General features: G+C 55.1%; 1 protein-coding gene across 1 annotated transcript in view; it reads left to right on the top strand.

Moving 5' to 3' along the window:
- The window catches only part of INSIG1 (insulin induced gene 1), a 12,502-nt gene extending 1,118 nt beyond the window's left edge, over positions 1-11,384 (top strand). The window contains exons 3-7 of the mRNA XM_040464525.1: positions 25-267; positions 2,112-2,236; positions 3,673-3,839; positions 4,186-4,285; positions 9,567-11,384. Of these exons, the coding sequence (XP_040320459.1) occupies positions 25-267; positions 2,112-2,236; positions 3,673-3,839; positions 4,186-4,285; positions 9,567-9,596 (665 nt within the window). The 3' untranslated portion in view covers positions 9,597-11,384. The remainder of the gene's footprint in view (positions 1-24; positions 268-2,111; positions 2,237-3,672; positions 3,840-4,185; positions 4,286-9,566) is intronic.
- Positions 11,385-11,914: the final 530 nt, after the last annotated feature.

Below are 11,914 nucleotides of genomic sequence, written 5' to 3' on the forward strand. Positions count from 1 at the left end.
CGTGGGCCGGCGGGCGGGGCGGGGCGCGGGTCAGGTGCGGGGGCGCCCGGCCGCTGTCAGCTGCGGGCGGGCGCGCGCGCCCGGTGCGCTCCCCCGGCCGTGCGCGTAGAAAGACCCGGCCGATCCGGGCCCAGAAGAGCGCTTGGTGCTTCTGCAGTCACGCGGCGCCCGTCGGCCGGCAGACACTCGCCAGGTGCGGGCCGCGGCCTCCGCTGAACCCGCCCCTGCCCTCGGCGCAGGGGCCCCGCTCTGGTGCGCAGAGCAAAGGTGCGTCTACGTGGGGCAGGGCCGCGCAGGTGCGGCGACGGGGGCGCCCCGCTGCTTGCTTTGCAGCCGGGCCGGCGTTCGCGGTGTGCTTATTACTTTGTATCTTCTGCGCTTTGCTTCCTTGGCGCCTGACAACAGCGCTCTCTGCCGGTGCTCCATTTTACAGATGTGAAAACTGAGTCACAGAGAGGCTAAGCGACCTGGTCTAAGGGCACGCAGTACAGAGCAGGGCCACTGCTCACACCTCTGCGCACTGCCTCCCCGCAGTCGGGGTGTGTGTGCGGCGCACTGAGGAAACGCAGCACCTTCTCAGCACGCTCCCTGAAAACCGCCGGAGGGCCCAGGACTGGGAATGGGGAGCTGTGTTCTAGCGAGGACACATCCCTGGGGGGTACTGCACTTACTCCGCGGGCAGAATGGCTTCATCTTTGTTCTTAGAAAGGTAGGGTCCTGGGACGCCTGCGGGCGCAGTCGGTTAAGTGTCCGACCGACTTGCGCTCAGGTTATGATCTGGAGGTTTGTGACTTCGAGCCCGGCGTCCGGCCCTGCGCTGACAGCTCGGAGCCTGCAGCCTGCTTCTGATTCTGTGTCTCCCTCTGTCTCTGCCCCTACCCTGCTCACACTCTCTCTCTCTCTCAAAAATAAATAAACGTTAAAAAAAAAAAAAAAAGAAAGAAACTTAGGATCCTACTTTGCCTTTCTAAACCTTTAAGTAACACAGCTATACTATTAATTTTTTTTTAACGTTTATTTACTTTTGAGACAGAGAGAGACAGAGCATGAACAGGGGAGGGTCAGAGAGAGAGAGGGAGACACAGAATCTGAACCAGGCTCCAGGCTCTGAGCTGTCAGCACAGATCGCGACGCGGGGCTCGAACTCACAAGCCATGAGATCATGACCTGAGCCTAAGTCGGACGCTTAACTGACTGAGCCACCCAGGTGCCCCCACAGCTATACTATTAAATACCCTTTTTGAGATACTTCCTTAGATGCAGATTGCATTTTTCATGCACATTTGGTACAGCAGTTTGTTTGAATCAAAAATTGGATTCTAAAAGTGAAATCGTTTAGTTTAGGCTTTCTTTGCAATTGCAGCCTCAAGGAATTCCAGGACTACCTGAAACACAATTTCTCTTACTACCCACCCCCCCCTCGTATGTTTGTACCTATTTCGCTTTTAACCTTCAAAGGTGAGATTAAATTGTAGCGAAATAAGTTACAGAATCGTTTGCATTCCAGTTTTCAAATCTCCGAAACTAGACCTTGAGAAAATGTCGAATGAAATTGAAACCTGAGTTTCTAGAACCGAGCCTCGTTTCTCGGTTCAAGAGCCTGAAATACTTGCCTCTTTCATAGGACGCCAGGTGGATGTGCTCCCTGGCTTCCAAGCCTCAGCGTTTCAGTGACTTGACCAGCTGAACTTTGTGCCCCACAGTCGCTCCCGTGGGCCTGGATCCCCAGCAGCCCGCTTTGCTTCTGGCCTGGAACCCCACACCCTTCCCCCGTCTAAATTCTCTTTATCCGATCCCATGCTTTAAAGTTCCGTGTCTGTAAAAACTCCCTAACTCCTCCCGACCACAGTAAGCTCTTGTAGTTACATAACTCTTATCACTTTACACATGAGAAAACAAACACGAGGATCCGGGTCCCGTCAGAGCCAGTGTGATCCTTTCTCAAGGACAACAAAAATGTAAAGTTAATCTTAATTAAAATAGTGTATTCTGTAGCACATACGTTTTCTAGGGAAAGAACTGATTTGAGTAATATGTTAACAATTGCCACGTGGAAATCCTATCACCTTGAAGCTGGCACAGTCTAATACTGTTTTGTTTCGTTTTAACAGCTGTTGTCGGCTTGCTGTACCCGTGCATCGACAGTCACCTTGGGGAACCCCACAAGTTCAAGAGAGAGTGGGCCAGCGTAATGCGCTGCGTAGCGGTTTTCGTTGGCATCAACCACGCCAGTGCTGTATCCTTCAGTGGGTGTGCCGGGTCCAGAGCATTCTCGTGGGTCCCGTGTTACAGCGTTTTGTGACTTTCAACGAGCGTATCTTACTGTATAGGTCACTTGAATGGTCTCCTTCCAGCTATTTTGTTTTAAAGCGTGCCGCTTGGTTTATACTTAGCGAGAGTTTTCAGAGTTTTCAAAATGGTGCAGGGAGACTGTCAAAATAGTACCAGAGGCAGAGTGGACTTCTTTGTTCTGCCTTCTGTCAGACAGAATCTTCTGGTTCCTTGCAGTTGGTTTTGTAAATTCCCTCGTAGGTTCCTACCTCGCATCTTCCCTTGTGAAGATCTGGTTTCTGTGGCCCAGTGACCGGTGGCTGGGGGTTCCTCTTCTTGGGGCCACTGCTTCCAGAGGTTGGGGAGAACCCCGTCTCTGCTTCTCTGCCCCCTCCCTGGCCATGACCGTGAAGTTTCAGGGACTGAAGTGGTGTTCTCTGGAGTAGGAGCCTTTTTTTTGTTTTTTTAAGTTTATTTACTTATTTTGAAAGAGTGTGTGTGCATGTGGGAGCTGGGGGTGGGGAGGGCGGGCAGAGAGAGAATCCCAGGCAGGCTCTGTGCTGTCGCACGAGGCTCAGTCTCACACACCATGAGATCAGGACTTAGCTGAAATCAAAGTTGGACGCTTAACCGACCGAGCCCGCCGGGTGCCCCCGGAGTAGGGTTCCTAATGGAAGGTCCCCAAACTTCCAGAGTCCACGGGTGGAGTATGTTGCACAGACTTATGTTACGTGTCTGTTGTTAAGTGCATTTTTCAGGAAGATAGGCCATCGAGTACCAGGTCTCAGAAATTTGGGGTTTCTTTAGGAAGCCTAGGTCCTATCTTGAAATTTCAGAGAAAGGTATTTTAGAGTTACTGATTCTTAAATCTGCTCTACCTGTATTTTCTTGAAACGAGTTTCAGGAAGGGGTGTTACAGGCTAGCTTAGCTCTGACAAATCTGTGTTTTCACCACTTGATCAGCAGTGTTGTGATGAAAGGCAGCTAGCTGTGTCTCCATCAGGCAGAAGTGTGATTCTGCTGCCAACTGATGAGGTGTCTTTGAGGCGCCACAAGAGAAGAGTATTTGCTCCGTTCAAATTGCTAATAAAAACGAAAAACAGAATAGCGCCTCCAGGTGGCTTACCAGCAAAATACGCTGTTGTGTGCTCAGAATGCCGGCAGCCACGGCGTTCAGAAAGTTTCCGGGTAGAATTATGGGTTTAACCCAGTGATCAGAGAAGGTCCGTCCTCTTGTATCCAGCAGATCTGGACACAGCCTGGGCAGGACTGTCGGATGGAGAATCTCATGCTACGTAATGAAAACACAAACGCGTGTGGGATGTGCAGGGGGTTGTTGTTGTTGGCTTGTATTTGACGGCCTTAAACGTCGCTGAAGTTTCCTTAGCCTCGCGCCTCCAGAAACTGGATTTTGCCAATAACGTGCAGCTCTCCTTGACGTTAGCAGCGCTGTCTCTGGGCCTGTGGTGGACGTTCGACCGGTCAAGAAGCGGCCTCGGGCTTGGGATCACCATCGCCTTCCTGGCCACGCTGATCACTCAGCTGCTGGTGTATAACGGCGTCTATCAGTAAGCACGGGCTCCCGACTCCGCCTTTGTCCGAGAGCTGTCACCTGACTCCCATGAAAAACACCCGCCAGGCCGGGCGGTCAGGTTGTATGCGCACACACGTGGCGTCGATTTAGGCAGGAGAGTCTCAAAAATGCCGCTGCTGTTAAAAATGCGCCGTCTAACCTGGGGGGAAACGCAGCAGTCACGGCAAGCGCAGCATTCCGACGTGGCCCTCCCACGGCGCGGCGCGTCGCGGCGCGTCGCGTCGTGTGCCTCCCCGGTGAAGACAGTCCACCCGGAGGCGAGCCCGGCTCGGGGAGGCCGAGTGCCCGGAGACAGGTCTCCTCCTCTGTTCTTTCTGCAGGTACACGTCCCCGGATTTCCTCTACATCCGCTCCTGGCTGCCCTGTATATTTTTCTCAGGAGGCGTCACCGTGGGTAACATAGGACGCCAGCTGGCTATGGTACGTGACGCAATCAGCTCTGCTGGCCTGCTGCAATCGCTTTATGTAATACAGTGTGATTTGTGTTGACGGATGTCTGGTTGGGACTCAAGAACAGCAGTTACTAGAACGGCATACTCTTGAGAAAAGTAGCTAACGGTCCCGAGGCAGTTCCTCGGTATGTGAAGCTTCGGGGGTTTGTAAACGCGTGATGAGCCAGGAAGTAACCAGGGTTCCCGGGCAGCCCGTCCTGTTACAGGGCTGTTCGGTGACGGTTCTGAGCTCTCCATGGAAAGCGCCAGAGGAAAGTTACTGAGATGGTAACGTGAGTGGTTGGAAATGAGCCCCTCGCTGACGCCGCAGAGACCCCGCGCCCGGGTCGGGGCCTGGCCCAGCAAACACTGCCCTTCCCGGGACAAGTGGCCCCGGGGCGGCGTGGGGGGTGCCCCGCGTCACCAGAGACCTCCCCCCTCCCCCCCCATCACCGGGTAGATGGACTCCCCCGGCACGGAGCCGTGTCCCAAGAGCCGGAAAAGCAAATGAAGTCGGGAATAATTATGGCAGTTCTATTCCGTAGTTAAAAGTTTGCATTTGAACACTTTAATAAGAGGAAATCAACTTTGGACACGTAAGCGTTCCTTGGCGTTGACTTAGACTCTGGGGCTTAAATAGAATGAACTGAAGGAAACCACGGAGACTTCTGAGGGCCATTGCCCTCAGAGATAAACCCTGGGGCTTGCTCAGAAAAGTTATCTCGGTCCCTCACATGCTATTTTTAAAACAAGGCATTTATTAGTGCTGATACTCACCAGTGGGAGCTGAGTCTAAAGGCTACTCGGCTGGTTCACAAAAATAGAACTAATTTCAAAAAGATAGAATGTGTAGCATGTCCCGCTGGTTCCTGACTGCATCGTTCCACCCTCTACCCCTGGAGGTTCTGTGGATCCTGCCCCAGAATGAGAACTCGATGAAAATACCGTTTCTGGCACCCGCAGTGAGGATCAGAGGATTTGACGTGTGTGTGTGTGTGTGTGTGTGTGTGTGTGTGTGTGTGTGTGTAGATGTACGTATAGACTTACATCTAGATTTTTGAGTGATTTCTATACTCAACATGGGGCTCGAACCCCAAGATCAAGAGTCCCGCGCTCCACCTACTGGGCCAGCCAGGTGCCCCTTGACTGGGTCCTGTTAACACTGGCCGCAGCCCCACATCAGACCTGTGCCCTGGCTCCCTCCCTCCCCTCCCAGCCCCCCTGGCTGCTCTCCCCAGGAGACCCGGGCAGGTCCACCAGTGCTTGTGCTGGTTCTTAGTCCGGTAGCTTCCATAGAGAACCCCTAATAGGGCTTCCAGGACAAAACTGTCCTCAGCCAGGGTAACCCTTCACAAAATTAAAATTTAATAACATTCAGTGAATTGTCGTTATTTGAGGCCGACGGGCCGATGGTGTTCCGTGTGCGCGAAGACGTTTTTGAACCAGGTTCAGGACGTGAGCGCGTCTTCGGTAGAGGCGGAGGCTTCACACGTGCGCGAGTTGCAAGCGGCTGGAAACGGTGGGAGGAAACTTCTTTCAAAGGAGTCGCGCAAATCGTTACCTTTGAAAATACTACCGCTTGGAGACTGTCTCAGTAAACGATCCTGGGTGGGCCCCTGCAGTCGTTTTGGTGCAAATTTGGAAATTAAGTACAGGTTGTCCAGATGAGTGTAAGACGTGTTCCTGTCGTACGTCTAACAAGGAAGGGCCACGATCCCTTCCCTCCCGGGTCATCAAATCTCCGCGCCCACCCCGCTCGCTCGCTGTTTTTTCCACCCGTGAGAACGTAAGTCCTTCCCACCGGGTCCCGCCCGCAAGGAGGGTGAGCCGAGACCTTGGGAGCGCGGAGCTCCCTTCCCCGGGACCAGTGGCACCCCGGCCGCCACCCGCTGATACGGCTCCAGGGCCGGGGCTCAGCCTGGTCCTCGTCCTGTGGGTTTTCAGAGAGCAGGGGGCCGGAATCGTGGGCCCTCGACCCCGGGGGGCAGCACCCTCCCCGGAGTTGGGGGATGGGGAGAGCAGGGGTGTGCGGACGGTTAGACGTGGCGGCTTCTGGAGAGAACCGCACGCGGCCTTTACGGTGCAATTTTTCTGGTCGTGAAAGTTATGACACGAATGTGACTGTCGTGGTCGGCCCCGGGCGAGGTGTGCAGGGACCCGTCCCACGGTCTGTGGAGCACGCCGTGCGTGCGGTCGCGGGGAAGCCTGGTCGCAGCGGCTCCTTGAGACCGGTCGGCTTACTCGGGGGCACGACCGTGGCGTGAGGCCGCCGTGGACGTGGAAGGCGGGGTCCTCCCCCCACCGCCCCGGGTCTGTCGGCGGGTCCCTGCGTTCCGATTCTGTTGGCCTCCACCCCCGGAGGCGTGTGTGCCAGCCCCTCCTGAAAGCAGTGCATCTTCTACGTCGGTGCTCGGGGAAGGGCCTCCGCTCTCCAGCGGCCGGTGCCGTGCGCCCCTGAGCCCGGCAGCCCGCCCCGTCCTCTCTGCACCAGGGCGCTGCCCTCTGTGCCCTCTCGGGGGGCACACAGACGGCCTGCTGAGCGCACGCTGCCACAGCATCAACAAGAGAAGCGGCGTGAGGCCAAAATTGTGTTCTTGGTGGGAAGGGAATCGGGGGTGTCAGAAATCGAATGGTCTCAGGCTGCGTCAGGACCAAAGGGTGAGGTGCGCGCTCCGAATGAACGTTTCCCTGCCTCGCTGTGTTTTCACGGGGCCTCCTTTTTCGGGGGGCTTCTCCCCCCGACCCCCACCCACCCCCCGGCACTGGCAGGAGGTGGTCCCCGTGGGCTGGAGGCGTCGAGGGCCTGCAGGTGCCTCCCGCGGCCCGGCCCCGATTCTGCGGCGCCCAGGACAGCGCGCTCTGTCGAGTGAGCCCCCCGGCCGCCCCCAGGGCAGCGCTGAGGCCCGCGCACCCCAACAGCCTGGGGGAGACGGCCCCGCTCTGCAGGTCTGTGTGTTGGGGTCCCCGAGTGGTGAACCTTGGGACTTTGCTCTTACCGCTTTTGTGGCGTCTTGAAAGGCGACACTGTGACAGGGTGGGCCCTTGCTGGAAGCCTCATCATCGAGGACACAACTACCTTTAAAAGGACAAGTTAAAAGAGGCGCTTTAAAGAGAGTGGATACTCGCACCTACGACCTTAGTTATTCTCTCTTCAAAGAAATGAAAAAGTAACAGCTTTCTGTAAAAACAGGCCTACTCTTTGCTCAAAATCCGAAAACTCGTTTCCGCCCTTCAAACCCAGGAAGCCGCTCCATGTGTCAGGGGTGGGACCGGCCCGGCCCCGTCCTTGGGCCCTGCCCGCAGCTCGGTCGAGCTGTCTCTTTCCCACAGGCCTTTGCACTCGAGTGACGGACGTGCCTCGAGTGAGGAACATGAAGACGGGGGCCCTGCTCAGGCCAGCGCTGCCCACACCTGACCCAGTGTCACCGGGGGCGCCTGCCCTGTGCATCCCTGCCCCGACTCCATCTGGGTTCTAGAATCCTCTTCTGTCCTTCCCTGCGGCCCCCTCCCTGAGGAAGAAATGTAATTACCAGAAGGATGGCCACGTCCACAAGCCACAGGTGGGCTTCGCTTGTGGTTCAGTGGTTCGCGTGGCTCTTTCTACGTGGTATTTGTTGTCAGCCCGGCGTTGAAAAGGAAATGATGAGTCTGTAGCATAATTTTATAGAAATTTTTATTTATCGCTATTCGTAGCTTCAGGTTTTTTAAAAAGCTAAGGCTTCAAACTGCTTCCAATAGATGCCTGCCCCGGCCGCGGGCGTTGAACTTGCCTTTCCTGTTTGTGATTGACCCAATCAGCTGCAACACGGATAACGCAGGTGTTCTCTTCGAGGGTGAACTAGCACTCGCTGTGCACGGGTGTGCATTTTCGTTGTCGGCTGATTTCACCTTTTATAACAACAGTTTGAAGCAGGACCTGATGTTAGTCCATTTTAAAGATGGGGAAACGGAGGCTTGGGAAGGTTAACAGCTGGCCTGGTGGGCGCAGGGGTGTGAGGCGGGCTGGGCGGGAGTACGCACCACACCGCCCTTCCGCTTCTTGCGCGCTGCTCCCTCCCCGTGGCTCTTCCGTGGGGCGGGGCCCCTCCCGCCCCTGGACACGCTGCTCTCGGGTCGCGCGAGTGCGGTGCCCGTCCCAGGCTGACCCGTTACCTCTCACCAGGGGTCACTCGTGTTCGTACAGAAATGCCAGACCTAATTTTAGTCTCCCGTGGGCCGTGGACTCTAGGCCTGTTCTCTGCGTGTCTCGGCAGGAGCGTGGGCCTCCTCCCAGCGCGTGGTGGGTCAGCCCCCGGGTTCCCGTGGGTGACGTTTGTTCGGGACCGTCCTCGTGTCTGTGGTTGTCAGTTCGTGATGCTTTCGGGTGACCAGTTGTGAACGGAAGTCGTGCTTCCCTGGGGGAAGAATGAGCACCCCAGACCCCTGGCGGCCTCCACACCCCCACGGCACTCCCCACGGGTCCGGATACACGCAAGGTCTCAACCTTTTGTAGTTGACTCGTCATGGTCAGCCCTGCGGTCTGGTTGCCAGACGGGGCACCCCACACTCAGGGCAAGAAGTGTTCGCTGCGGGTGTTCTCGTGCCCATCGATAGCTTTGTGGCCTCGGGAACGGCATCGGCCCTGCTCGTCCATCAGCGGGACGCCCGTCCTCCAGGGAGGAGTCCCTGGCAGGGCCTGGGGGGGCGGTGGGCACCTGCGGGTGAGGGTCCCGTGAGGAAGTGGGGTGCAGAGTGTTTCTGTGTCGAGGGAGGCAGAGTCGTCACTCTGCGTCCTAAAGCAACACCTGTTTCGGGCCCCTGTCTCCCCAGGCGGCGGAGGGGAGAGGAGCAGCGGAGAAGCGGGGGTCCGTGCAGGTGGGGGGCAGAGACCCCCTCACGGGAGCAGACCCATCCTGCACAGAACAGCATGCTCCCTTAGACCTCAGGGAGCCACAGCCCCCGGGCCCCGTCCCACCGGGGCCCCGCCCCACCGGGGGCCCGTCCCACCGCCGGCCGCCTCCCTGCGGGTGTGGGTTTGGTCTCCACCCGCACGGCAGCTTCGCTGAGGGCTGTCCACGCCCGTGTCACCTGACGGACCCTGATCCACCAGGTGGGACTGGTAGCTCCCGGCCGGGGGCAGTGAGGAGGGCCCGGGCCGCTGTCTCCCACACTTCCGTCGCCATCATCTCCTGCGTCAAGGCGGTTTCTCTTGGCCTCTCAGGGTCCACGCAGGGCTCCCTGCAGCGTGCACGCACGTGGTGCTGACCAGCGGCCACTCTTTCTCCACGCAGGGTGTTCCCGAGAAGCCACACAGCGACTGAGTCTCAAAAGCCACTGAAGAAAAGCGCGATTTGGGAAGAAAACCTGTGACCTTGGATTGTGACAAAGATGATCTTTCTCCTCCGTGATCTGTTTAGATTGGGTGACTGTCCCCGTGACTCCCGGAAAAAGAAGTCCCCTGTTCCAGAGCGGCAAGCGAGGGGAACCGCCGATGTCCAAGCGGACCTGCGCCACACGCCCGTGCCTGCGTCCGCTCCGACGGGGCGGGGGTTCAGGCAGGCACGGCTTCCCGAGTATTCGATCTCATTTATGTTATTAAAAGCAAGTTGCCATATTTCAAAGCCTTGAACTAAAGCCTAATTACCAGCTCTTGGTTTCGTATCCGTGCCCACAAGGGATAGCTTGATGGTGCTTTAACAAAGGTGAAGTGTGGTCTGATAGGAACCGTATTTATCCAAGAGATTTTTTTTTTTAAATAGGGTTGTGTAAAAAGAGAAGCGGCCGGGAGGCCCGCTCCCGCGGTCGCGGCGCGGAGACCCTTCGCGCCCTCGTTCCCCCCGTGGAGCCCTGTGTAGACAATCTCACCGAGCGCAGAAGGCAGCGAAGGCCGCGGCTCTCCACTGTGACCTGCTGGAATTCTCACCTCCGTATTTGCGAAGTTTCATCCCAAATCCACAATCCTCTAAGAGGGAACGCCTGTCTGCCGTGTATTCTTAGCCAGAATTGTCTGTCGTTTCTTTAATCCTCCAGAGCAGAGATGACGATTTTTCCGCAGCCCTATGGAATTTGCAATCTGTGATTGCCTTGTAAAAAGAACCGTGCACATATCACCACGTTGAACATTTGGTGTTTCTAAATACTCAAAGATCTCGGTGAGCACAATGTATTCACTTAATGGCATAGACCATAGTAGACCCGCTTGGCGAGGGTTGGGTCTCACACTTCAAGTGCAATGTATCTGAAAACCAATCTGAGCCTTGTATTCTCTTAAATATTTATTTTCTTTTTTTTAACGTATGAGATGTTAAAGAGGGATTCTCCATTCATTTCAGTGCTGCATGGAGGCAAAATTCAGCAATAATTTCTTTCAGTTATGAAGTTACTCTGTTGTGCCCTCCACTGAGCCCTGGTCCTTTGAAATACTCCAGTTTTGTGGGTTTAGTAGACTTGTAATTTTTACTGACAAATTTACCTTTTTTGTATTTTGCAATTTAAATGTTTTTGTTTTAAATTTTTTGTGAAGCGATTTCATGAAGAAACTCCTTTTGACTAGACGCAGGCAGTCGGCGGGACGGGGGTCGGCGCCCCTGGCGCCTGTGGCCACGTGTGCTTGGCCTCGTCCGCGCGATGGGTTTGTGGTTCCTTTGTTCTGCGAAAAACGCCTTGGAGTAAATTTTAGGTGGCTGTGTAGCTGATTTGTTTTCAAGGAATTTTGTCTAAAAGAAAACGGGGTCATTCCGCACCTCGAAATGACCCCTGCGCGTTTTCTGAAAAACCAGAAGTTATTAGGTGAGAGCAGTAATTGAATCTTTAAAATATACTTGATCATGTACAAACAATAAGTATTTTTTTTCTCTTAAACTGGAAGTAAATCTCTGTTAGAAATAATGTAGCCAAAAAAATGTGAATCCGAAGAATTTTTTTGCCAATACTTTATAGCAAGTATATGAACCAAAGTGATTTGAGTTTGTAAAAATGTAAAATACTATGAACAAAATTTGCACTATCTGAGATATGGACATCTAGTGAGGTTCACATTCGCACTAAGTTTTCAGCGTTGTGTTCTTTTTCCATTCGTTTGTTACTTTTATTAAAGGTTCAAAACCAACCATCATATTTGTGAGTTTTTCTTTCAAGGCGAGGGGGGCTTCTCTGTAGGATGTTAGAAGGCGAAATGGAGAACTGTTGTATAGCTCTTCGAATTTGACTACGTTTCTGTACAGCCTCTTGGGAAAACCCCACTTGAGTGTATTTTCTGTCACGGTGGAAGGCGACGGGCCGTAGTGGCCGTGTTCACCCCCCCCCACCCCCACCCCGCCCCCGCCCCTTGCCCTCCTCCCTGACGCAGGGAAAGCCAGGCACCTGCTGTGCCTTCCTCTGCCCTCTCCCAGGAGCGCTGTGCACGGTCTTGGGGTGACAGGGCCCCTTCTCCCCATTCAGATGGGTGTCCAAGGGCCTCTGGGCTCGCAGCAGACAGAGCCCGGGAAGAAGGGGAACGTGCCGAGTGCCCACCAGCATGGCAGGCCTGTCCCTCCCCACAGAGACTCCAAATGCTGCCTGAGTCCAATTCTTGTGGCTCCAACGTGGGATCGGCCACACCGACCCCGTCCATACCTGTGTTTGAGGGGAGGTCCGGGGA

Source organism: Herpailurus yagouaroundi, unplaced genomic scaffold, assembly GCF_014898765.1.
Source record: "Herpailurus yagouaroundi ecotype Mexico unplaced genomic scaffold, PumYag 483, whole genome shotgun sequence".
NCBI lineage: Eukaryota > Metazoa > Chordata > Mammalia > Carnivora > Felidae > Herpailurus > Herpailurus yagouaroundi.